The following is a 26,860-nucleotide window of genomic DNA, read 5'->3' as shown; positions in this document are numbered from 1 at the left end:
GATCCCCCCAGGGGAGAGGGCAGAGTTCTGGGCCCCCCAGCTGGGCACACAGGCCTTGCCAGGCTGGAGAGGCCCAGACAGCACTAACTCCATGTGCCCCCGCTTATGCCACGTGGGAGCTCATGGGGAGGTCAAAGGTTGAGCCTGACCTTTGACCTCCCCATGCCTCTGTGGCCGGAGGCCTAGCCCTCCTCCTGCTTCGTTGTTATTGGTTCAACCGCTTGCCAGTCACCCGGCTGTCCCAGCCGATTGGTGAAGTTTGAAAACCTTCCGCGCCTCCCTCCGGCTTCCTCGGCGTGTGAATGGCTGGTTTGAGCGGGCCGGCGTCCTGTGATTGGTGGATGGTGGCCGCTCCCCGCCCACGGCTTGCACGCAGTCCGAGCGGCGATTGGTGGGAAGGGCCGGAGCTCAGCGAGCTGTGATTGGCCGAGGGCTTTGGGCGGGTTGGACGGAGGTTTGAAGGGCTCAGACGTTAACGGAACCTCGGACAGAGCGCGCGGGACCGATCGAGCCGGGACCCCCCCCCACCCCCACCCGCCCCGGACACCGGGACTGAGGCGGATCGGGACCGATCGAGCCGGGACCCCCCCCCCCACCCGCCCCGGACACCGGGACTGAGGCGGATCGGGACCGATCGAGCCGGGACCCCCCCCACACCCGCCCCGGACACCGGGACTGAGGCGGATCGGGACCGATCGAGCCGGGACCGCCACCCACGACACCGAACCGGGACCGCAGCCAAGTCTTCGCCCCCCGGAGTCCCCGCCATGGAGCTGGACCAGTCCCTGTCGCCGCTGAGGGTGGGTCGGGGAAGCCTCGCGCCCCTCCCCCCGGGACACTCCCCCCAACACCCCCTCCCTCCGGGATCCCTTCAGCGCCCCCCCCGGCCCCCCCTCACCCCCCCCCCCCGCGCTCACCGTCGCACGCCCCCGGGGCCCGGCGCATCGGGCCCGTTGCGGTCCCAGCTGCAGCGGGCTCGGGTCTCTGGCCCTGGCTAACTCGGGGGGTTTCTCTCTGGCCCCAACCAGCCCCTGGACGAGAACCCCAAAGTCGGCAAAGGGAAGAAGGAGGCGGCGGCGAAGAAGCGGCTGTCGGTGGAAAGAATCTACCAGAAGAAAACCCAGCTGGAGCATATCCTGCTCCGGCCCGACACCTACATCGGCTCCGTGGAGTTTGTCACCCAGGTAACAAGGACAGGCCCAGGCCTGGCCCGCTTCACCGGGATGTACCTACCAGGAGATCCTGCTCCCCGCTGGGACTGGCAACCCTGGAGTGACTGAGGGCCTCTTTGTGCTGCCTCCCTGCAGCGCCTGGCCCCTGGGGTTCGGTGCAGGCCTGGGGCAGCCCCACGCAGGATCACAGACTCCTAGAATATCGGGGCTGGAAGGGACGCAGGAGGTCATCTCCTCCCACCCCCTGCTCGAAGCAGGACCCATCCCCAACTAAATCATCCCAGCCGGGGCTTTCTCAAGCCTGACCTTAAAAACCTCTAAAAAATGGAAATTCTGCCTCCTCCCTAGGTAACCCATTCCAATGTTTCACCACCCTCCTAGTGAAATAGTGTTTCCTAATATCCAACCTAAACCTCCCCCACTGCAACTTGAGACCATTACTCCTCCTTCTGTCGTCTGCCACCACTGAGAACAGCCTAGCTCCATCCTCTTTGGAACCCCCTTTCAGGTAGCTGAAAACAGCTATCAAATCCCCCCTCATTCTTCTCTTCTGCAGACTAAACAATCCCAGTTCCCTCAGCCTCTCCTCATCAGTCATGTGTTCCAGTCCCCTAATCATTTTTGCTGCCCTCCACTGGACTCTTTCCAGTTTTTCCACATCCTTCTTGTTGTGTGGGGCCCAAAATTGGACACAGTACTCCAGATGAGGCCGCACCAGTGTCGAATAGAGGAGAATGATCACGTCCCTCAATCTGCTGGCAGTTCCCCTACTTATACATCCCAAAATGCCATTGGCCTTCTTGGTAACAAGGGCACACTGTTGACTCACATCCAGCTTCTCATCCAGTGTAACCCCTAGGTCCTTTTCTGCAGAACTGCTGCCTAGCCATTCAGTCCCTAGTCTGTAGCGGTGCATTGGATTCTTCCATCCTAAGTGCAGGACTCTATATCTATGGCGCGCCCCAAATACGCATCCCCCGCTCTCCCTGCCCACACACTCCCCTGGTCTATAAACCATAAAGCTCTTACATGGGTTAGTGAGTATGACTGGAAATGGGCAAATAGTGCTCGCTTCAGACCGCTTTGTTTAACTTGAATGGCATGTTTTCCCTGGTCTTTTAGTACTGATCTCAGCTGATCGATGCATGTAGCTTGCTTGCATAGTCATGTTGCTATACATTAGAAAGAAATCACAGTACTAAATAGAGCCTGTTCAGTGGTACTTAATTCCTAGACATAAATGGAAAATCATTAACATTTTAAACACAGTTGGCGAGCAATGTGGTTTTGGTATATAAATAGCAGATCAGGAAATCATGGTAAATCTAAAGACAGTGTTTCTTAACTTTATTTTCAGCAAATGTGGGTTTATGATGAAGACGAGGGCCTCAGCTGCAGAGATGTGAGTTTTGTGCCTGGGTTGTATAAAATCTTTGATGAAATCCTAGGTAAGTTGAGAGATGACAGTTCGGTTGCTAGCAATTTATTCCACTGAAAACAAATTGTGGATTCTCTATGTGTTCACTAAGAATCTCTAACCAACATTTTCGTAACTTTTGCATCATTCGACCAGCTCTGTGGTTGATCAAATAATATCCATTGAATAGTTTGATAAATAATATAATTGTGTTGGGTAAAAATGAGTGTAATGTATGATGGTAATTTAAGATAGTGTTTCTAAATTCTGAGGTCTTGAAAGGTGTCCTTTGAAAGAAATTCACTTTGTACTCTTAGTGTGACTCAACTGAAAACTGCCTCTTTAACATGGAAAATCTGTGAAGCCCCAGATGATTCTCAGCAGCCTCTCTTCCTGAATTTGTGTATTTGTTCTCTTGAATACTCCGAGTTTAATTTTGTTATAAGCAACTCAAATTTAAGTGTCTCATCTGAGAATGTAATTTGGTAAATTTACAATCCTTTCTCCATTTTAGTCAATGCTGCAGACAACAAGCAGAGGGATAAAAACATGTCCTGCATTAAAATTACAATTGATCCGTAAGTCTGATTTCATTTTTCAATGGTTTCCCATCTCCTCAGGTGCCAATATGGACAAAAAGAAAAGGAGTACTTGTTGCACCTTAGAGACTAAAATTTATATGAGCATAAGCTTTCGTGAGCTACAGCTCACTTCATCGGATGCATTCAGTGGAATATGGGGAAAGTAGCTCAGCATTCTGGGACGCAAGGATTTTCTCCTTCTGATGCTGTTCTATTAGAGTGGCATAAACAAAGAGAGCTATATGTTGTAGCCCATTGTTTCTCAATGACTGGTCTGACCAGCGCTCGTCCCTGAGATCTCCCTGACGCAGTTTAGGAAGGCAGCAAGCCAGTCCCTGGTATAAAAAAGATTGAGAAACACTGTTGTATCTCACCCAACTTAGACAAATGTAACTCCCCAGCTCATCAAATATCAACCAACTGTGAAAGCTTGTGTTTTCCCTAATCTGGTTCTCCCACAAAGTGGTGATTTCAGGTCAATTCTCTGCTTTTATTCTTTATTCTCTACCTATTTTGCCCTTTTCAATTTATTTCCCACACACACACCTTTTTCTCACAGAGCACAAATATTTGGCATGTTTAATGTCATCAACTGTGTCTGCACATCTCTGAGACAATGGGGATTTAGTTGACTTGTGCTCCCTCTGCCGACTGTTTCTGCAGCTGCTGAACAGAAACTTTGCTTCTGCCAAAATGGTGGCTTTTTTTCCCTCAGGGGCAGATGTGATTAAAAATATAGATTAGATATTTTGAATCCAAAGAATATTTCACATGAGATAAAAGTTTAAGGTTTTAGGCCTTAAGGCATTTGACAATTTTGCTAAGACTTTTTAGTAAAGTAAAAGCAGTAGCTGTAAATCAAGAGAATTTAAATGTATGTTGCCAACTGACTTGGGCCCAGAAATCTGACCTGTGTTAGTATTGCCTTGAAAGAGCATTTTAAAACAGCCTTTTAAAAATGACTGACCAATCTGCACTACTAGAATCCAAAGCTTGGTGTTTGCCTGTCATTGAAATAATGAGTTTATTTCAAACATCTAAGAACAGGGAGTGGTATATAACTATGGCAAATAAAGAGCTCTTTGTTTTAGAGCCCCTTATGAACAAATTATCTACCAAAGGGATTTGTAAGGCTTCATATGACATTTTTCATTCCACAAGTAACACAGTTCAGTCAATTTCACTTTTACAGGAAAACATTTTTCTTTCCAGGGAGAATAATACAATCAGTGTATGGAACAATGGGAAAGGTATTCCTGTTGTAGAACATAAAGTGGAGAAGGTCTATGTACCTGCTCTTATCTTTGGGCAGCTATTAACCTCCAGCAATTATGATGATGATGAAAAGAAAGTCACAGGTAGGAGATTGTCAGAAATTCCATATATTAGCCGTGAAAATATTTTTGTGCAGCCTAATCAGCCTAAGTGCGTTCACTGAACTACCCAAGTGTGAGTGAACAAGAGTTGGCAGCAGAGGAGCAAAAGCTATCCAGATTTAGTTATCTGCTGCTTGTTCTGAGCAACAGTGAAACTCACAAGTCCTTTTCAAGTGTCACTGAACCACAAACTCAGTTTCTGCTGGGAGTCCTTTTCAGAGGGTTCTGAATGTTCAATTATAGAAGACACTCTTCCAGTGAGCAGAGCCACTTCTCTTCTGGAGCAAGAGCTCTAAAACACAGCATCGTTGTCGTTATCACTTCTGCTGCCCAGAAAGCAGTGGATTTCTCTCTCCTCAGTAGAGACAGGGTAGAAAGGAGGATAAAAAAAAAAATTGAAGGAAGAAGAGTGGGAAACTCCTTTCAGACAACATTCAAAAATAATTTGAATAGAGCAATGGTTTTCAGCCTGTGGTGCATGGACCTCTGGGGGTCTCGAGACTGTCTAAGATTTCCAAAGGAGTCCACACCTCCATTTGATGTTTTAGGGGTCCACAAATGAAAAAAGGTTGAAAACCACTACAGTAGAGTGCTCCACCTTCTTGCTAATGTAGAAATGGAGGAGCTCCAAATTTATCAGAGACCTGCTGCCTATGAGCAGTACTAAAAATTGAGCTCCAGAGCTACATTAAAGGAAGCATCCAGTACCCCACTTTCCAGCAGATAATGTACTGTGATGCAGAAAAGGGCCAAATCCCTGTGAAGGATCAATATTCCAATGAAACATGGCTTTAAGATTACATACCAGGCGCACAGGGCAGCTTTGTGTTTTATCCCACATTTTGGTCATACCAAAGTGACCGAATTCCTATTAAAATACTCTACACTTTTTAAAGGGTTTATCATAAAAAGTAACATAACACAAGGATGATTGCTTTATAATTCCAGGTGGTCGAAATGGTTATGGGGCCAAATTGTGCAACATATTCAGTACCAAATTTACAGTGGAAACTGCGTGTCGTGAGTACAAGAAACTGTTTAAGCAGGTATGAATGATCTGCATTGCTTCAGTTGCTTATTTCAGTAGGGTGTAATTTTAGAGGAGTAGATTTTTGAATGCTTGCCTTCAATTTGCTCCCATAATATGCGGGTGCAATTTATATTATTTAGATCCAAGTGTCACAACTGGGGTAAATTTGGCCTACAGTCAGCCACTGTACTGACCTGTAAATTTAATTAAGTATTGTCTGAAAATCCCAAATCAGCTATTAGAGTAAGAATAAAGGGACCAGAAAAAAACAAATTTTCCCTAAATTGTTAAGCTTAGTAATAAATTCTACCTACGTTTTAAAAAATTCAGCTATCTACTCATGTATTTGAAATTTGCATCTTATCAAAGTTCTCCTCCCCAGACCTGGACGGACAATATGGGAAAGGCTGGTGAAATGAAACTGAAATACTTTGATGGAGAAGATTATACTTGTATCACTTTTCAACCTGATCTGTCTAAGTTTAAAATGACAAGTCTGGACAAGGACATTGTGGCACTGATGTCTCGAAGAGCGTATGATATTGCTGGGTGCACGAAAGATGTCAAAGTCTTCCTAAACGGAAAGAGACTGCCCGTGAGTGACTATTTCAAAAGCATTAATTCCTATATGTTTCCCTTCCACGTAAGCTGTGAGATTTGTGCCTAGATAATGCAAAAACTTAAAAAATATTATGCAGTGTGGGAGTGGAGTTCACGGGTGACTCTTCTGTGTACTCTGAGCAGGAGCATTTGAACTAATAAGCATTCATATGAACCTGTTGTCAACAAGCTGCCTGCATTTATCTCTGCAGGTGAAAGGATTCCGTAGTTATGTGGACCTCTACGTGAAGGACAAGGTAGATGAAACTGGTAATGCACTTAAAGTTATCCATGAGGAGGCAAATAATCGCTGGGAAGTGTGTTTAACTTTAAGTGAAAAAGGCTTCCAGCAAGTTAGCTTTGTCAACAGCATCGCCACCACAAAGGTAACTTTTTAACCACATTTAGACTAGCTAATGGTGGGGTTTGTTACTAATTGTGTTGTTTATCTTGGCATTTTTCATGTATATAATCAGTGAAAAATCATTAATTTGCCTAATATGCAAAGGCTATATGTAATTGCAATGCATATGGCTGGTGACTAAAACATACAAAATAGTCTCACCCTTTCCCTGAAGCTTGAGCTCATGTTTGGTCCTTTCTCTCTAGGGTGGCAGGCATGTTGACTATGTAGCTGACCAGATTGTAAATAAACTCATTGAAGTTGTGAAGAAGAAGAACAAAGGTGGGGTTGGAGTAAAGCCATTTCAGGTACAATCTCACGATTTGCATGGTGGAAAAACAAACCGCAGTGCTACTGTGAACTGAAACAACAATCTGTAGGATACTGTTTGTTACATTTATTTGATAAACCCAGCTTTTTTTTAACTAAGTTAGGAAATACTGCAGGTAAAGTGCATTAAATAAAGAAGTCTCAGTTTCCAGTTTTAGTGAACTATCTGCTCTTTATTCAGCACCTGGGAAAAATAGCTTTGGCTGACACCCTCTGGAGTCAGAACACAAGAATGTGTTTAGGGCAGTCTAGGGTGCACAGTATATACAATGTATTTCAGTTTTAGTGTGCCCACTTAGAATTGAACTGCACTAGGAAAATGACTTGCTTGGAGATATCTGTTTAGCAAAACAGCCCATGATTTTCTTGACAATCCTAACAAATATAAAATCGATCATAAGTGTTCACTGGCCGTCTCAACTACTCGAATCTTAATTGGTACTGCTGTGAAAATGCCCTTTAATTCCGTTCAATCCTAGACATCTAGTAACATTTTTTAAAAAAAAAAACCTTTACTGATTGGTAGTTGAGCAGACAGTGTGTGATGCTGGCAGACAGGTATCAGGAAGCAGCTGGGAGCGACGCTAGTAGAATGAGATGCGTTTGTATGGGTTTGTCATGACTGTTAAATTTAATTACAGGTGAAGAACCACATGTGGGTTTTTGTGAACTCCTTGATTGAGAACCCAACCTTTGACTCTCAGACTAAGGAAAATATGACTCTGCAGGCAAAGAACTTTGGATCAACTTGCAAACTGAGTGAAAAATTCATCAAAGGTGTAAGTATGGAGGTGCAGCAATTACATGCTAGCTAGAGGCACCTGTGAAATTGCCTCTTAAATTAAATGTAGTGAATATAGTACCTGTGAACTAATTTCAGTTAAATCAGTGAAAAGAATATAATTTAACATATCATGTCATGGTTAAGACAACTTCCACAATTGGCTCTTCTGTATTGCAGGCAGTCAGCTGTGGTATTGTGGAAAGTATTCTAAACTGGGTAAAGTTTAAAGCTCAGATCCAGCTGAATAAGAAGTGCTCAGCTGTGAAACACACCAGGATTAAGGGAATTCCTAAACTGGATGATGCCAATGATGCTGGTAAATGTTTTAGACCATTTCTAAGCACAGTCATTTCATTCAAGCACAGTAGCAAAGTCTTTATCTCAAACAAACGAGAAAAAACGTTTCCTATCCAGTCATGTCATCTACAGGAAATTATTTAAACTGAGAACAGAAAAATTGTGTGAAATATAGTTTATATTAAATTTTCTCTTCTCGAAATTATTGACTTTTTGGCAACAAGTGCCAACTGCTGTCCAAGTAAATCAATGTGCATGTTAAAATTACTCATTCCACAGATAGCACGTTTCCTAAGAGTGTATAAATTCTGAGCTGACTTTTTTAATCAAGATGTTGATGAGAAATGAATTGCTTTTCTAGGTAGTAAGAATTCCACAGACTGTACACTTATCCTGACAGAAGGCGACTCAGCCAAAACACTGGCTGTTTCTGGTCTGGGAGTGGTTGGGAGAGACCGATACGGAGTATTCCCCCTTCGTGGAAAAATGCTCAACGTACGAGAAGCCTCTCATAAACAGGTTAGTGGGAATGCCTTTGGAAACAACTACTTCCGAAAGACATGGCATGCTTTAAGTGTAGTGAAATATGCTCTGAGCTGAGACTATTCCACTCTAGTTGGAAACCTAGTGTAATGTAACTATAGTAATGGCATCTTAAATAAATATTTGAGGCTATTCTCACCATCAGCCTGTCTTGCTGATTAAGGAGCAGCATTGACAGATTTAGAAAGTGAGTCCTATCTAGTGCTTTGCCTGAAGGATAGTAGCTGTGATATGGAGTGTGAAATCTGTTTGAAATGTCTTAGAGTAATTTAAGTGCTAGACATCAGTTTGAACAATAGTACATTTCAAAACAGAGGAAAGAGACTCAATGAGAAAACAAAGCACAATCAGCAGGGCCTGCCTGACCCAGAGCCTTTTCCTTTGTTTTTCTGAATTACATGAACTACCATGTTTCAGAGTAACAGCCGTATTAGTATTCGCAAAAAGAAAGAGTACTTGTGGCACCTTAGAGATTAACCAATTTATTTGAGCATAAGCTTTCGTGAGCTACAGCTCACTTCATCGAATGCATATTGTGGAAAATACAGAAGATGTTTTTATACACACAGACCATGAAAAAATGGGTGTTTATCACTACAAAAGGTTTTCTCTCCCCCCCACCCCACTCTCCTGCTGGTAATAGTTTATCTAAAGTGATCACTCTCCTTACAATGTGTATGATAATCAAGGTGGGCCATTTCCAGCACAAATCCAGGGTTTAACAAGAACGTTCTGAGGAACAGTGGGGGGGGGAAGGGGGGAGGAATAAACAATGGGAAATAGGTTACTTTTTATAATGTATCAGCCATTCCCAGTCTCTATTCAAGCCTAAGTTAATTGTATCCAATTTGCAAATTAATTCCAGTTCAGCAGTCTCTCGTTGGAATCTGTTTTCAAAGTTTTTTTGTTGAAGGATAGTCACTTTGGGGTCAGAAATCGAGTGACCAGAGAGATTGAAGTGTTCTCCGACTGGTTTATGAATGTTATAATTCTTGACATCTGATTTGTGTCCATTTATTCTTTTACGTAGAGACTGTCCAGTTTGCCCAATGTACATGGCAGAGGGGCATTGCTGGCACATGATGGCATATATCACATTGGTAGATGTACAAGTGAATGAGCCTCTGATAGTGTGGCTGATGTTATTAGGCCCTGTGATGGTGTCCCGTGAACTACCATGTGTGTTCTGGAAAATAAGTCCTTGTCCGGTGTAATCTTTTTTCAGATAATGGAAAATGCTGAAATCAACAATATCATCAAGATTGTGGGTTTGCAGTATAAGAAGAACTATGACGATCAAGAATCGCTGAAGACCCTTCGTTATGGAAAAATTATGATTATGACAGATCAGGTTAGGTTCACTTAAAGACCAATATTCCTAAAATCAGAAAAATTACTAAATTACAAGAGAAAATATGGCTAGCAGATAAAGCAGGGTGGATCTGCATTGCTCCTATTAGCACTGTTTTACCTGACTCTGGTTATCCATGTGTTCTTATCACACTCTCTTAACAGTTTCCACTTCGTACTGGGGCTATCATACTTTCTTCTCATAACATGAAACAAAATAAAGCAGTGGGAAGTATTTCCACCCTCTGCTGCTGCTCTGTAGTGCTGAACTCTGTGCCAGGCAGATTGGGAAGTCTGGAAAGAGACTAGCCCCTGGATGCACTCTGACAGGTTTCAGAGGAGCAGCCCTGTTAGTCTGTATCTGCAAAAAGAAAAGGAGGACTTGTGGCACCTTAGAGACTAACCAATTTATTTGAGCATGAGCTTTCGTGAGCTATAGCTCACTGCACTCTGTGGCCAAGAATGGTCTTCCAGCATTTTCTCCGTTTCTTGGTTAAGTTCCATGCTAAACTCTGGAGATCATAGTCTGTTTTCCAAATAGTCACACAGGTTGGTTTCCATGAGCTGGATCCCGGGAAGTGCTGAGATTCAATGGGAGTTGAGGGTGTTAAACATCTCCCGAGGATTGGATCCTATATTGCTAAGCTGAGGAGCAGTTGCTTTCCTGCAGGCTTCTGGTTAAAATCTGCCTTCTGAAAAAACTGTTTCAGGATCAAGATGGTTCCCATATCAAAGGCTTGTTGATTAACTTCATCCATCACAACTGGCCATCTCTTCTAAGGCATCGTTTTCTGGAGGAATTTATTACTCCCATCATAAAGGTAAAATGCTTCATAGATCGTAATCTAAACAAGTAGAGGAAAGTGTTAGTCTGGAGCTCCATGTGGTTTCACGATTATAATTTTCATTCCCTCTAGGTTTCAAAAAACAAGGAGGAGTTTTCATTCTACAGCATCCCTGAGTTTGAAGAGTGGAAAAACAATACTCCAAATCACAAATCCTGGAAAACCAAGTACTACAAAGGTTTGTTATAAACCCTGTGTGGTGGTGCTTGGAGGCCAAGTAAGAGCTCTCTCATTAACAGATAAATAGATACATGAGTGAAATATACATGTTCTAAGATAGCACAATAAACCACTTTGGAGATGTGCAAAGGCGAGCGCCTAAAAACCCATGTTAAATGGGGTGTCACTTAGTCTGTTTGTTCAGAAAAACATCTCTCCAAATGCAGCCATGATCCTGCAGGTAGCCATTCTCCAGGGGTCAGCCCTATCTGCTTAGTTCACTGGATTTATTCTGGCTGTCCACAGTGCAGAGCCAGTGAGCTCTGTTTCCTTCGGCTCTGTACTGATGGCAGTGCACGCTGAATTCTGATTCCAGAATCTTTTCATGCCAGTTGCCTGGTGCAGAACACAGCTGGCTGATCAGAAATTAGCGTCAGCCTGAAATACTAGCTTTTGGCATTTGTGGAGGTCATTGGTAGACTGAATGTATAACTTTTCTGCGGGTGACCTTCCGCTTAACTCTTGGATTTCATGATACCTTGCATTTGTGCACAAGTACCTTGCATTTTAAAGGTAGTTTGTTTTCATAAAGGCATCTTTGCAGCATGTCATCAAAAGTTTACAGGATATACCACGGAAGTTAGACTTGCTGAAATATTTCTTCAAACTGTAGCTTAAATTGTGCAAGATGTTATTTTGACTCACTGATATTGGCTCTGCAGGTTTGGGTACCAGCACCTCAAAAGAGGCTAAAGAGTACTTTGCAGATATGGCAAGACATCGAATTGGCTTCAAGTATTCTGGCCCAGAAGATGATGCTGCGATCACCCTGGTAACTAGGAATACCTGAATGAATTACTGACTTGTTACTACTTTTAGTATTCTGTTACTTAGTGTGCTGTGTTGTTTTCTGTTAACATGGTCTGAGGCCTTTGCGCATGAGACAAAGTATCTTTGTTTCCGGGCTACAGTTCAGGTCCAACCAGTAGAATCTCATCTGTCCGCAGATCTCAGGGCCGAGAGCACTGTTTTACTAAAGACTTTTAAATGTAGCTCGTGAGAAACTAATCATTCGAGCCCCATTGACGGTTTCAGCCATAGTAGTAAATATTCCTTTAGGATCTTTCTACCCAATCCCTGGCCTTTTTAATACGTTACTGTCAGATGGGATTCTGCAGCTTCACTGAAACAATAGTTCACCAGAACTCTGAATATGCCTCATTTTAATTGGGTGCTGATGCTCAAGCATACTTCTGATATCCTACCCAATACCATGAAGCAAGCCGTTCCAAAACATACAATTTATCTAGTTCTTTTTTGAACCTTGTTAGTGTCTTGGCCTTCACGACATCTTCTGGCAACGAGTTCCACAGGCTGTGACTGTGTGTTGTGTGAACAAATACTTCCTTTTGTTTCTTTTAAACCTGCTGCCTATTCATTTCATTTGGTGACCCTTAGTTCATGTGTTATGAGGAGTAAATAACACTTCCTTGTTAACTTGCTTCACACCAGTCATGATTTTATAGACCTCGATCATATCCCGTTAGTAGTCTTTTTGCCAAGCTGAAAAGTTCGTCTTATTAATCTCTTCTCACATGGCAGCTGTTCCATATCCCTAATCATTTTTGTTGCCTTTTTCTGTACCTTTTCCAGTATATTTTTTTTGAAATGGGATGATCAGCTCTGCACACGGTATTCAAGATGTAGGCATACCATGGATTTATAGAGGCAATATGATATTTTATGTCTTATTATTTCTGCCTTCAGCTTTAGCTATGACTAAGAGTAAGTTATTGCATTTACTATGCTGTTAAGCCAGCCTGTTTAGCAAGTGTTGGGCTTTGTTCTTCTGGTTCAGGCTCTCCTGCATACTGCTTTCATTGATAAGAGTAGTCCCCTGCGGGGACGCCCAGTAGAAATGGTCTTAAACTTGACTCTTTTCATTTTGTGAATTTACAGGCCTTTAGCAAGAAGAAGATCGAGGAACGGAAGGAATGGCTGACTAATTTCATGGAAGGCAGAAGACAACGGAAGCTACATGGTCTGCCAGAGGTGAATGGTTTTAAATACGTTGAGGAACGCAGTTTCCTGTCTTTCCCTTTCCCCAGGACTGAGTGCAGTTTCATTTTGGTATATTAGAACAGTGTGTAATATAGGTTCATGGAGCCGGCCAATAGGAGATTACTGGGATGTTTGCAGAATGCGACAGAGCAGCATCTTCCTGCCCACTCCTCTCAGCTGGTTTGTGTAAACTCAATGTCAACTGACCAGTGATTAAGTTGATTGGATGCAGAACGCTTACCCTGGGAATAGCTTTCTAAATAGAGAAGTGGTAAATTAAACTGGATTGTGGGAAGTGGAATTTCATTTTTATAGTGATGGCAGGAAGCATTTGAAAATGGCAGCACTACAGTTGGATTCAACTAGCTATATAAAACAGACTTTCGTTGGAGCAAGGCCATCTTACTATGACAGAGGATGTGGGTACGAGCTCTTTAAGGCAGTGTTTCCAAAACTTGGGATGTCGCTTGTTCAGAAAGAGCCCCTGGTGGGCCGGGCTGGTTGGTTACCTGCCCCGTCCGCAGGTTTGGCCGATCATGGCTCCCACTGGCCGCAGTTCGGTGCTCCGGGCCAATGGGGGCTGCGGGAAGTGGTGGCCGGTACATCCCTCGGCCTGCGCTGCTTCCCACAGCCCCCATTGGCCTGCAGAGGCGAACCGCGGCCAGTGGGAGCCATGATCGGCCAAACCTGCGGACGCGGCAGGTAAACAAACCAGCCCGGCCACCAGGGGCTTTCCTTGAACAAGGGGCGTCCCAAGTTTAGGAACCACTGCTCTAATGCAATGTTAAATCTTTTTTTGTCCTTAGGATTTTGTATATGGGAAATCCACTAGTTATCTGACATACAATGACTTCATTCACAAAGAGCTGGTCCTGTTCTCAAACTCCGATAATGAGAGATCCATTCCGTCCCTGGTTGATGGTAAGTTACTCCTAGATGGTAGGGTTTTTAGTATGTTCTGCCAAGAACTTAGTATTTGAATACTTGCATGACTATCAGGGAAGCAATATATAGTCTGTTGGCTTGAGTTTGGGACTGAGAGTCTGGAGTTCTGGGTTCTGGTCTCAGATCTGCAGCTGATTCTTTTATATCCATGGGTAAGTCTTAGTCTGACTAATGCCCACCTCTTGGGGCGGGGGAAGTGCATAAATAACTTGGGAGGCCTCAGCTGAAAGGCATTGTAAGTGCACAGTATTGTACTGATCACTAAGGCAAATGTCATTTTCCCAATAAAGGTCTGAAACCAGGTCAAAGGAAGGTTCTGTTCACGTGTTTCAAACGAAATGACAAACGGGAAGTGAAGGTTGCTCAGTTGGCTGGTTCTGTAGCTGAGATGTCCTCCTACCATCATGGTGAGGTAAGAACCTATCCTGCACAATATTGAGGGGAAAATTCTTGACTCCATACTCAAGAAACTCCTAGGGGGAAATAGTGGAGGTAAAACTCCCAAACAGAATGGATACAAGTCAGTTTGCCTGGTTTTTGTGCATTAGACTCTGAATTTAACCCTACGTTGTTGGATCAGCTTACCCTGCTTGGGTATTCAGTCAGGTGCTGCCTCCATAAACTGGGCTAATGACAACCAAGTGTGTTGTAAACGTGATACCTGTAGGCTGAGAGGCATGTTTGAAAAAACTAATTCTCACTAAATGGGAATGGGAATTGGGCACTGAAATCCCCTAGGTGGCTTTGAAAATTTCAGCCTTAGTGCCTTGCAGTCGATCAGTGGCGAGGTGTACTGGAGCTAGCCACAGAGGAGGATGTCCATCCTGCTTTCCTGTTGGGCAGGGTGGGGATTAAACAGGCCTTCCTAGAACGGGTGAGGGGTTTTGATAGATGTTGCAGGACAATCCTGCAAGTTTTCTCTGCCTTCTCAACTTGGGACAGAATAAAGGAATGTCTGTTCCTAAGGATCTGAGATTTAAGTTTTGATAGTGGGAATCAGATATCTTGTTTCATCAGTTTCCATTCTTATTGGCTTGACTCTGCCATGCTGACCTTCCATGCTAGTCCTGCCTTTCCCTGTGCTTTGCATGACTTGATCATGCGACTCTGTCCTTTCCAAAAGGAATTTTGCACTCTACGGTTTCAATTTATGTTTTCATTGCAGGCATCACTGATGATGACCATTATTAATTTGGCTCAGAACTTTGTGGGAAGCAATAACCTCAACCTGCTACAGCCCATTGGTCAGTTCGGTACCAGGCTGCATGGTGGAAAAGACTCTGCCAGCCCTCGATACATCTTCACAATGCTCAGGTCAGTAGTATTGGCTTGTCAGATTAGCATTTGGCGTGACTTAGATGGCTGCATTTGAAGATTGGACAGCAAGCACCTAGAATGAGAGACATTAATGATCAGAAGACATCCCTTTTTTAGCTCTGACATCAGGGCCTATTCTTGCTACCCTTAACACTTCCTGCTTTTACTACTATCCCTTTTGTTATGTGTCAACATCCAAGTGAGACTTCTTTGGATTCACACTTCTTTGGATTCAGATCAGTTGCACTCTGCTATTGCTTTCACAGAGAGGAGAAAGGAGTGAGATGAAACAGGGTTGGGAGCAGGGAGGTACAAGAGAGGAACAAGAACTGAGGAGCAGTTAAGAAATGAGGCTGTGCTTGTAGAGTTAAGCTTAGTGTCCTTGTGGAGGTGCCGTTTTCTCTCTGACCCTGTAGCACCTTCTGTTACACTGTTGTAAATGTGTTCCTTGAGGTCATACATGATGGTTGCATTGACACAAGGTATCCTGTGGAACATGAAATCTTCCCAGAACTTCTGAATTTTGTACAGATCTTTGACATTTGGCCTGAGGTTCTGGGATTGCTTGTTTGGTCGTTTCTATATCCTAAACACAAGAATTTAGGCCCAAATCCTCTCGTCCTTTCTAGCTCATTGGCACGGTTGATTTTCCCTGCAACGGATGACAGTATTCTGAGGTTCCTGTATGACGACAACCAGCGCGTAGAGCCAGAGTGGTATATGCCTATCATTCCTCTGGTACTGATTAACGGAGCAGAAGGTATTGGCACTGGCTGGTCCTCTAGGATCCCCAACTTTGATATCCGAGAAGTAGTGAATAATATTCGCCTCCTGATGGATGGAGAAGAGCCCTTGCCAATGGTAAGTGGAAATCAATTACAGCTCAGTTTTGGGATTCTCCCCCAAATATTGGCGCATTTATCAAAGTATAAGCTGAACCCAATGTTCTTTACTATTTAGCTTCCTAGTTACAAGAACTTCAAGGGTACAATAGATGAACTGGGACCAAATCAATACCTGATAAATGGGGAAGTGTCCATCCTGGATTCGACAACCATTGAGATCTCAGAGCTTCCAGTCAGAACATGGACACAGGTATGAAATGCTGAATTGTCCCCCGGAAAGTATCTTTTGTCCCAAAGAACCAAAAAGGGGGGTGGCTGCTGTTCCCAGCTTTGCTGCCTGGGAGAGCGTAGAGTTGACTTGCTTTAATTCTTTCCTCAGACCTATAAGGAGCAGGTGTTGGAGCCCATGTTGAATGGCACCGAGAAGACTCCCCCACTGATATCGGACTACAGAGAATATCACACAGACACCACGGTCAAGTTTATAGTGAAGATGAGTGAACAAAAACTGGCTGAGGCAGAGGCAGCGGGGCTGCATAAGGTCTTCAAACTCCAAACAAATCTCACCTGCAACTCCATGGTACGTGCAGCTCTCTGCAAACAGGTTGTCACACGCAGTCTCTGATTGAAAGGAGTATAACTGAAAAATCAAATTTTAGTCTCAAATGCTTGTAGCATTTTTGAATGATGACAGGAAAGAGACTGCTGACAGCAAAAATATCCTCCCGGATGGAACCAAGTCACTTCATTGTTCTACTTTGCCTTTATGTTGCTATCTTAAAGTGCCATTCTATAAATATCTTTGGAAAGTCAGGGTGTGCCCTGGGATATCTGGGGCAGCATAAGGTGGTGTGGATTTGGTCCTCCTACTAGAGGTGATCCTACCATAATCCACTGGACACCCCCATACTGTAACAATGCCAACACTGACATTAGCATTACATGATGGGGGTGACAATGCAATGTTATGATGTAACAGTTAGATCCCAAAGGGCAAAGTTTTAACTTTCAAACAGCCCCATGGGCCTGTAATATTTTTTCTAGGAGCTTTGAAATCCTAAAACTTCCTCTCCTGGTATAGTGGCTTACACAGAATCATAGAAAAGTTGGGCTGAGAGGGACCTCAAAGGTCATCTAGTCCAGTGGTTTTAAAACTTATTATTTTCTGGCGACCCAGTTGAAGAAAATTGTTGATGCCCACGACCCAGTGGAGCTGGGGATGAGGGGTTTGGGGTGTGGGAGGGGCTCAGGACTGGGGCAGAGGGTTGGGGTGAGGGCTCTCCCAGCTCTCATTGGCTGAACCAGTGCTCGGAGCAGGGGCAGTGTGCGGAGCCCCATGGCCCCCCCAGCTAGCAGCCAGACCTGCTCCTGGCTGCTTCCGGAGTGCAGTGTGGTGTCAGAACAGGTAGGAACTAGCCTGCCTTAGCCAGGCAGCACTGCCGAGGGAACTTTTAACAGCCTGGTCGGCGGTACTGACGAGAGCCGTCGCAACCCACTTGTCTTACATTCCACGACCCATTACTGGGTCACGTCCCGCAGTTTGAAAACCACTGGGTCTAGTCTATCCCCGACAGTGAGGCAGGATTAAGTATACCTAGGTCATCCCTGATAGGCATGCGTGCAAGCTGGAGTACTTTGTAAAATGACAGATGTTTTGATTTTGCTATGTTAATTATAAGACAAATGTGCACCTCAGCATTGTGGGAATTCAGTAGTTTTGAATGTCATCTTCTTGCAGTTATAACTAAGGCTTTGTTCTCTGCCCCAGGTTCTCTTTGACCCTGTAGGCTTTCTCAAGAAGTATGAGACTCCTCTGGATATTCTCAGAGAATTCTTTGACCTCCGACTCCAGTATTATAGTTTGAGAAAAGAGTGGCTTACAGGAATGCTGGGTGCAGAGTCTGCAAAACTCAACAACCAGGCTCGCTTCATCCTGGAGAAAATTGAGGGCATAATAGTGATCGGTATGTAGTCTCTGTGGTGGCTTTGCGTTCTAATCAAATGTCCTTTTTAAAGCCAGTTGCTCTCCTGTGGTCTCTTATCTATTCAACTTGCCTTTAATAACTCATGCCAGAGCGATCCTCCCTTTTTGATGAAATGCCACAGGAAGCCGCTTCAGTCTGCTTAGTCTTACTGAGCAGAGGATTCCAGTACACATTACTCAAAATAGGATGTTACATAACTTTTGGATTGTTTATTCTGTTCAGAGGTTGAAAGATTTTCCAGCAATTGTTTAGCAAAAACAGCCCACCAACTTCTGACCTAGTTGGGCTAAAATTGAGCGTGAGTGGAAGTGGTAATATTTGCTTTTCTGTTTCTAGTCGGAGTGGATGATTCTTGAGCCCAAGTTTTTTTCCCTGTATTTCCAGGTTGAAGTTCAGTGTTATGTTCTGACTGGACTTACATTTGGAATCCTGGGGAGATGCAACAGCATTTGGGAGAATCATGAGCTAGGAACAGAAAACAGCTCTTCTGGTCTCCCAAAACTCTTTGCCACCTCTATCCAAAAGGATGTACTTTAGTGTGTGCATGTAACCAAATCCACTGAAGATGTACATAGATATATTTTCCTAAGGAGCAATGCTTCATAGTTTGTATCTAGAACCAACCTTGTTAAATGATTTTCTCCTCCCCTGAAATGCACCGAATACAAATATGCAAAGTGCTCAGGCAGGTGCTCTTAACAAGCATTGTAGCAACTTGGTGGCCTGACAACTCTTCATGATCAGCCAGGGCTCTACATTTTAGTACAGCTACAGGCTCATTTCACATATTACTTTGTGGTGACGTTTGCAGTAGAGATGGAGAGACTATTCTGTAGAGCCCTGTGGGATGCTGAGTTGTTATAATCATGTCGAGCTAGTCTTTGACTCTTATCTGTGCCATCGGTGCTGGCCCAGGATCTTTCCCAACATTACGATTTCATGGGTCAGTAAACGGTAAATGCAATTCCTATTCTCTAAGCCAGTGAAACACAAACGTCAGGGTTTCATTAACGGAAATGTCTGTTTACAGAAAACAAGCCCAAGAAGGAGTTAATTCAGGTACTTATCCAGAGAGGGTATGAATCGGATCCTGTGAAGGCCTGGAAAGAATCTCAGCAGAAGGTAACTTTTCCATCAACTTCTTTTCTCCAAATCAACCTGTCTAGCTTCTGAACTGGCCCCATCACTTTAGTCTTGTCATTTGTTTTTTAAATCCTTGGGAGGTCTTCAGATACTAATGTGCTCTTCCTTTCTAGCACATAGGTTTAACTAGCAGGTGTGTTAGTCCATGGGGTCCTTTTAGAGAAAGCGAAACCAAATACAAGTTTTGTATTTTGTTCTGACAGTGATGAGGCCCCTTTCATTCTTGTTTCTTGTGGCACTGAGTTCCATAGTCTAGATTCAGCTGAGAAAGTTGTCTCAGAGCACAGTCCTCCTCTTTCTATGTAAACTTACTTATAGAAGTTGACTATTTAAATCTCTCTGTAGGGTGCAGAAGAGGAAGAGAGTGACAATGACCAGGATAACGAATCTGCTGCAACTTCCGGCCCAGACTTCAACTACCTGCTAAACATGCCCCTCTGGTACCTGACTAAAGAGAAGAAAGATGAGCTCTGCAAACAGAGAGATAACAAAGTATGCTGGTTGGTTCTGTTCTTCCAAAGCTAGAAAGGGAAGTAGTGTTTAAATTCAAATGAGCAACTAATGTTTTCTGATTGGCTCATTGTAGGAAACGGAGCTGGAAAACCTAAAACGCAAGAGTCCCTCAGATCTGTGGAAGGAAGACCTGGCTGCCTTTATTGAAGAACTTGAAGTATGTAGATGATCAGTGCAGACAGCTATAAGATCTTGATCTATGTTGTTTCCATCACAGAAGCCTAAAGAATATAACTTGAATGTGCCATATGAGCCTGATCTCTCCCTAGCAGAGGTGTTAACCCCCCCCTGTATCCATTCTGCTGGGTAAGACAGGGTGTCCCTGCCCTGGGGCAAAGAGCTGGAACCAGCAGAGAGTCCAGCCAGGAACAGTGGCTGTTGGAAGGCAATGGGATGGGACTTTGGGACAGGTAAGGGAAAGCCAGAACTATGAAGTAGTCAGGGAAGGCCTGGAGCAGAAAGCTTGTTGAAAGAGGATACTGCAGACAGGAGGATGCGCCTGAGTGGTCAGACTGTAGGCAGTACACGTGCAGCTTTGTACTGACCTGGCCTTTGTCCATTTCAGTTCTGGTTGCTCTGCTGTACATTATTACCAATTCCTTGTATTCTCAGAGTAGTAACCGGAACTGCAGCTCTGGCTTAAATAGTGCCTTGCAAATAGACAAATCTGTAGCAGTCTGTGGAAGCTTCACGTCATCAGATGATAGGAAATGCATCATCGAGTCATTAGAGTCTAGTCATTCACTGAGTATCTGCAAAGGGTTGTTTTTCTTGGTAGAACAGGAATATTTTTCTTAAGCTCACTGTTTTGGTGTGGTTTTTTACAATCACCTCTGCAGGCTGTGGAAGCCAGAGAAAAACAGGATGAGCTGGGTGGGAGAGCTGGCAAAGCTCTCAAAGGGAAAGGGGGGAAACTAAAGATGAAGAAGCTGCAACTGGCTGAAGTTATGCCCTCGCCACATGGCAGAAGAGTTATCCCTCGAGTAACTGCAGAGATGAAGGCAGATGCGGAAAAGAAGACTAAAAAGAAAATAAAGGTAAAACAAAACACTTGAAAGGACTCTTAGCTGGGATCCTTCTTCATCCAGCCTTTCCTGTGAAATTGCAATTTTGGGTAGGTGAACATGACCCTGCACAGCAGAAGCCTGCTACGCTTCTGTGCAGAGTTTCGGGGTAAGGAGAGAGGGGCAGAGAGTAGAACCTGTCCCAGGAATCATTGGAAGACTTGTTTGAACTGGTGTAGTCCACTGAATAGGAATCCTGTAAGAGACAAGTGCTGCAGGCATGTTCACCCCTTTTGCATTTGTGTTTCCAGTGACATTATTTCTAGTCACTCAGTGAATCATTGCTGTGGATGTTAGAGTCCAGGGCAGAGTTTAAACCAGATTTGACATTTTCCTATGGCTACTTGTAGTTATACAATTCAGCCAATCCCCACTTACAAAAACAAATGATCCCTCACCTTTTGTTTGCCCTGAAGCTAATCTCATGACTCCTTTCCACACAGCCTATTCCCTCAAACAAATGTTCCAGTTAACCTGCACTCTGTTTTTAAACACACCCTGCTCAGTTCTGCATCCTTCCACACCCTTCCCGGGATGCCACTGGGACATAAAAAGGCAGCAAAGCTCTGGCAGATGGGCAGGGCAATGTTTGTTTTGTATTTAATGGTTGACTCTTGCTGTTTAGCAAACTCATCTGCTTTGAAGAATGAGCACACCTGATTTGCTTTGGCTGCTCCTAACCAGACGAGCAGTTTATTGCTCCATGTACTGTAATGTGGTATTTAAAACTGCGAGTTCATCCCAGTAAAAATGCTAATCTTTTTTATCTGCATTCAGCCATTTTAAATGGGGAAGAACCAGGCGGAGCTCTCATGTCTCTTTGTATCTTTAGACTGAAAAAATGGAACTTGAGGAGGATCAAGAAGGAAACTCATCAGAAGATAAGAAACCTGCAAATCTTAAACAAAGATTAGTAAAGAAATTTAAAACTGAGCCAGGTAAACATTTTGTACATGTAATCCCTTCAATGGAAAGCGAGGGCTGTTCCAAATTTGGTTGTATGAGCATGTCTGAGAATGGGAGGTGGAATCTGGGACCAGTATGCTCAAAAGAATTAGGTGAGGGATGTGCAAAATGGTCATTGGCTGGAGGCACAACCAGAATGTGTCTCCTGTGTTAAAGCCAGAGCCCATTCTGTTAAGTTTTTAACTTGGACTTCTGAGTGCACATGTAGATTTGTTGATACCTCTGTGTGCATCCAACTCTCAGGTACTAAGAAACAGTCCACTCTGCCGTTCAAGCCAGTGAAGAAAGAGAAGAAACGAAATCCCTGGTCTGACTCAGAATCTGATTCAGAGTGTGATAGTGAGGTGGCCCCTCCGAGAGAGAGGCCGATTCGCCAGACAGCAGGTGAGCAATGCCACGTGGACCAAAATGGGCACTTAATGAAGGGTAAAATGGAACTTGAATCCTTAAGGCTTGGCTACACCAATTATAGAGGTCCCATAGTCAGATGATCCCAGCAAGAAGTAATTTTTAAGCTGACCATTTATTGTGTTACACACAAGAGCTAGTTAATTCCATTATTCAGTCACACATTGCAGCTCTGTCTGTCACACCTCTGGTGCACTGGGGCAAAAGTGAAGGGGTAGTAATCCTGAGCAACCCGAGTAATGTGGCTATTTTGTTTAACTGCAGCGTAACTATTTTATAAAATCAACTCTTTTGTTGGTTAGCAAGCCCAGATCTGTGCCCATTACATTGGATTCTCTCACAGGCAGAACCTTCAACATTTAGGAAGATTCTTATGGCCAATTTTATCCCTTCTGTTGTAGGTAAAATATGACACAGATAATTGAGATACATGCTATAAAACCCACTAAAGAGGTCTGATGAATTGTACAGTTAGCAAATGAATCGCATCTCTTTTACTTTGTTAGTAAAAACCAATTACACCTTGGATTCGGATTCAGATCTCACTGATGCAGACGGGACTCCTCAGTCTCAGGAGGTCAGCGAAGAGGATGTTGTCCCAGAAGCACACTCACCAGAGAAGTCTGCTCCCAAGGCCAGAGGGGCCCCCAAGTGAGGATCTTTCTGGATACAGTGCTTTAGAGCTGGGGTTTGCTGGGTTATACTCAGTGTTTTATATTGGATAAGAAGCTACATTTTTATTTTGTGGATTAATTGTTTAATATACATCTGTTCAGCAATGTGTCGTGGGGTTGTGTTCTAGGAAAACCAGTGAAAAGAAAGCTAAAGAAGAATCCAAACCACAGCAGGTGCAAAGTGCTATCTCTAGTAAGTATATGCCCTGAATGAGATCTCTTTGGTTTGCCTTAATACCCTAGACTGGTTTAAAGTGTGTGGGCACCCTATGGTGTTTCGATACAGACAAAGCAGAAAGGTTATAACAAATTGAAATATCTCCTTATTGTGAGATGTTATTAGGAAGTTAGGAGAGCTGGCCTCAGGGAGCTGCTTTTATTCCAGTCTGGCTCTACAGATCAAATCGACTTCATGATTAAGCCAGAACTGAAAGTGGATCTCGTTCTTACAGTTAGAGTTGATCAGAAATGAGCTCATTCCAATCTTCTATTTACAATCAGACTGAAATAGTAAGAGCCTGGCCTGTTGAATTCACTGTTGATTTTATTTACTCGAGTTCAAATCCAGGACACCGATTATGAAAATCTGAGTCAAACTTCTGCAGCTCCTTCTGTCTCTGCCCCTCTTGCTAAGCCTGGAAAAGCTGCACCCAGAAAACCTGCTGTGGGCAAGAAAACCACCAGTGCCACTAAGGGTAGGTGAAGTTCAGTCTTTCAGAGCTGCAGAAAATCATTTAAAGGTTTTTATTACTGGTTACTAATATATTTAGAAACAATGGTTTCTAACTTGCCATTTAGAGGCCAGAGTGTTGACTTGAGCTTTTAGTAGTTTTGAAAAGGATCTGGAGTTTATGGCAAAGGGCCTTTTTAGTCACGGTCCTTTTTAAGGAAAAATTCCATTTCTGGACATATTACTGTGTGCTCTTTCCATCTCTGCTTAATGACGCATGTGAGCCTAGAGCCCGGGTCACGTGCTTTTAGGGTGAGCATCTGAATTTGGAAGCAAGAAAAGAGAAGGCTTCATAGAGGTCCCTCCATGTCTGTCCTGTGCATGAGGGAACCAGGCAGAGAAACAGTGGCGTGTGACATCACCACATTTCTGCTGGAAATGAAACTTGCAGGAAGCAAGTAACTAACCCAAAGGCTTAACTGCAGCTGTTGCTGTTTCAGATACGCAGCCTTCCATCATGGACATTCTAGCCAAGAAAAAGGCAGCACCCAAATCCTCCAAGACAGCAACAGCCAAGGCAGGAAGTTCGGACTCCAGTGTTGACACAGTAGTGCGTAGGAAGCCGGCCCCCGCCAAGGGGAAGAAAACCACCACCAAAAGGAAGCCATGCTCAGACTCGGATTCAGATTCAGATTTTGGGTCAAAGCCTCCCAAGTCATTTGCAGTTAAGGTTCGTATTCTGCCCCGCACCAGGCACAGAGGTGTCCCTGACCACGCCTGTTTTTAAGACGGCAAGCGCTCATTCTGGGGCACGACAAGTGTAACTTCAGTCATTCTAGTGGAACGGAGGCTGTAGGAGCCCCCGTGTCAGACCTCTCCCTGCTGCTGGCCTTGGGGTGTGTGGCCAGAGGAAAGCAGGTGCATTTGGGATGCTGCTAAGCCGCACCAATCCCAAAATGCTGTTTTGAACCCGGGCATGAGCCTGGGTGCCAGCCCTGATAGCAGGGGAGCAAAGGGCAGCGTTAGGCGGTTTGAGAACACATCCTTGTATATCCGACTTGCTCTGGCACTCCTTGGCCCTGGCTCTAGCCCAGTGACTAGAGAAGTGTCCGATGCTACATACCTGTTTGCTTTCTCCCCCAGAAATCCAAGGTGGAAGACGAGAGCTTTCATATTGACCTAGAATCCGACTTGGACAGCCCTGTGGCGCCTGCTCCCTGCACAAGGCCTGGGCGTGCCCGAAAGCCCATTCAGTACCTGGAAGAGTCCGAGGAGGAGATGTTTTGAGTTTTAATATGAAGATTTTAAAGTGCTGACCGTATTGATCTACAAACTCGTTCTTGGAGAGGAGCTCTCAGCAGGCGCTGTCGAGTCTCCCCAGAGAATTGCAGATCTCAGATCCAGGAAATGGTTTTACTGAATAATTAGTGCTTGCCCCAAAATGTGATGCTGCATGTGAGTGCCAATCTCGTTTTCCCCCCGGGTTATACCATTTCCATGTGTTGGAACAAAACCCCCTCCAGCAAGAATCAAGCAGCAGTAGCATGTACAATTAGTGGCAGAGAATCCTATAGCCCGTTAGCTGGAGGAGCTAATTTCCCTGGCCTTTCATGGTCATTTTAGTGCAGAAGCAGACTTTTAAGCCCACCAAATATCTTACCACTTCACGTATGTTCTCTCCTCTTTTGATTGTCTTAAAGAAGCTGTAGACATGTTTTACTGCAAGTCTCTAGGCTAAACAACCACAAGAGATTCAAAAATACAAGCTCTAAAGTGGGGCGAGACCCCTTGGTCAGAGGGAGGTTTTCTTGGTTTTACTCTTCTCGCTCCTTCACAATCTGTCATTTCGTCCAAGCTCCACTTTGCTCTTTTGGTGGCCAACATTTTGCCACCTTCAGAATTTTCAGCCGTGACGCTTACGTCCGATTTGGAGCAACTTGCCCTGAGACGAAGGTGTGTGCGGCTCAGGCTGTGCCCGATCCGCACTCTGTGTTCCCGCCTCCATTGTGTTCAGCCCTGCAGTCGCTTCTTGGGTAAGAGCCCTTTGTCCCCAGGAATAAACTGCAATATTAAAATGCCTGTTGAGTGCTTGAGCCCGGTGCTGAGGGAGCGAGTGACCTTGGTGGAGTGGGGGCGTTGGTGATGAGGGAGCGCGGGGCTGGGGAGACGCCTTCAATACTGGCTACGGCCAAAGAAAATCCTTACCATTGAAAAGGAACACGTCAGAAGCAGGGTGGTCATTCCAGTGCCCCCATGGCAGACTGGCCATTAGGTTCCTGTGTCCCAGGTAGGGATATTAGCCGACTGCCACCTCAGTTAGTCCTGATGACAAGGGGCTTCCTGCTAACTTCTCCAGTGCCCAGCTGAGCAACGTGAGTGCAGGTTCTCTGTCAGGCCTGTTCACGCCACCCATTAGCTCGTCAGGGGTCTGAGTGCCTGGAGTCGGGCTGTCCAGGATACCAGCTTGAAGCCAGTTGCCACAGACATCTAGTGGCCAGGGTTTATGCAATCCAGGTGCCCACGCAGAAGGAGCTGGGAAGTGTGTCTTGTTCCTCTTCCCCGAAAAGGCATCCACTGGAGGATTTGCCCACTGTTTCTTTGAAGGGCTGATGTTCAATGTGTTTTTCCTAGAGCCAGTTCCATGGTGCTGAGTGGGATTGCTCAAGTGTTTGTCTCTGTAAATATTTTCTGTGTTTGTAACGTCCTGACATTCTAACGGCCATTTTTGTATTTCTGTAATAAAGGATTTTTACCCCAGTTTTGCTCAGTAATGCTGATGTTTGTTTCAGGAAGGCATTGTCCCCACTGGTAACTGTGTTACTGCTTGGACACACTGAATCACCCCAGTGAAGAGGCCTCAACCCCATCCACTGCCTCTAGGCAACAGGCCTAAATGGGGTCAATGGCACTTGCCAATATTTGGTGCCTTGTGCTCTTCATAAGAGCAACATACAAACAATGTCCTTGTTGCTTCTTTCCTGCAGTGAATTATCCAGCCTGACGCTGGCATGGTGGAAATGACCGAGGTCACAGGGGAGGGATAGCTCAGTGGTTTGAGCATTGGCCTGCTAAACCCAGGGTTGTGAGTTCAATCCTTGAGGGGGCCATTTAGGGATCAGGGCAAAAATTGGGGATTGGTCCTGCTTTGAGCAGGGGGTTGGACTAGGTGACCTCCTGAGGTCCCTTCCAACCCTGATATTCTATGATTCTAAAACTTCATTGGATCAAGTGGAGGTGGGCTCTGACTGGAGTTGAATCCATGTTTAGACAAGTCCTTGGGGCAGACACCCAATGTTTGATGGCCTGGAATGTGTCAAGTACCTCTCTGGTGCTGTAAAATTAACAAATTGTGTTGGATCAAAGGAGCAGATTGGGGGGAGAG

General features: G+C 44.5%; 1 protein-coding gene across 2 annotated transcripts; it reads left to right on the top strand.

The window, feature by feature from the left end:
• Positions 1 to 605: 605 nt before the first annotated feature.
• Positions 606 to 26,235, top strand: TOP2A (DNA topoisomerase II alpha). 2 transcript variants are annotated; one of them, XM_084615888.1, is made up of 35 exons: positions 606 to 800; positions 1,029 to 1,184; positions 2,530 to 2,620; positions 3,104 to 3,167; positions 4,383 to 4,528; positions 5,495 to 5,592; positions 5,959 to 6,171; positions 6,389 to 6,562; positions 6,786 to 6,887; positions 7,551 to 7,688; positions 7,871 to 8,009; positions 8,352 to 8,509; positions 9,759 to 9,884; positions 10,594 to 10,704; positions 10,801 to 10,906; positions 11,610 to 11,719; positions 12,847 to 12,939; positions 13,755 to 13,869; positions 14,184 to 14,305; positions 15,059 to 15,207; positions 15,840 to 16,071; positions 16,171 to 16,305; positions 16,435 to 16,635; positions 17,824 to 18,019; positions 19,071 to 19,162; positions 19,529 to 19,675; positions 19,770 to 19,853; positions 20,536 to 20,733; positions 21,593 to 21,698; positions 21,970 to 22,110; positions 22,674 to 22,785; positions 22,937 to 23,001; positions 23,366 to 23,503; positions 23,979 to 24,208; positions 24,622 to 26,235. In XM_084615888.1, exons 1-35 carry the CDS (start codon positions 768 to 770, stop codon positions 24,763 to 24,765), a joined length of 4,665 nt encoding a protein of 1,554 aa, XP_084472014.1. In that variant the 5' UTR covers positions 606 to 767; the 3' UTR covers positions 24,766 to 26,235. The 2 variants fall into 2 exon arrangements, with proteins under 2 accessions (XP_084472014.1, XP_084472013.1); XM_084615887.1 differs by having other exon boundaries at positions 641 to 800; positions 22,641 to 22,785.
• The last annotated feature ends 625 nt before the right edge of the window (positions 26,236 to 26,860 follow it).

This window comes from Lepidochelys olivacea (genome assembly GCF_965140295.1).
Source record: "Lepidochelys olivacea isolate rLepOli2 genome assembly, chromosome: 27".
Lineage (NCBI taxonomy): Eukaryota > Metazoa > Chordata > Testudines > Cheloniidae > Lepidochelys > Lepidochelys olivacea.
Note: the sequence above shows the minus strand (reverse complement) of the source record. Positions and strands in the feature narration are given on the sequence as shown.

Excerpts from the sequence above, each read along its gene's own strand:
- TOP2A (XM_084615887.1), top strand. The coding sequence starts at position 768 with ATGGAGCTGGACCAGTCCCTGTCGCCGCTGAGG. Across the intron at positions 16,306-16,434 it reads CAGTCAGAACATGGACACAG|ACCTATAAGGAGCAGGTGTT; the intron begins GTATGAAATGCT and ends TTCTTTCCTCAG. Across the intron at positions 22,111-22,640 it reads GCCGATTCGCCAGACAGCAG|TAAAAACCAATTACACCTTG; the intron begins GTGAGCAATGCC and ends TTACTTTGTTAG.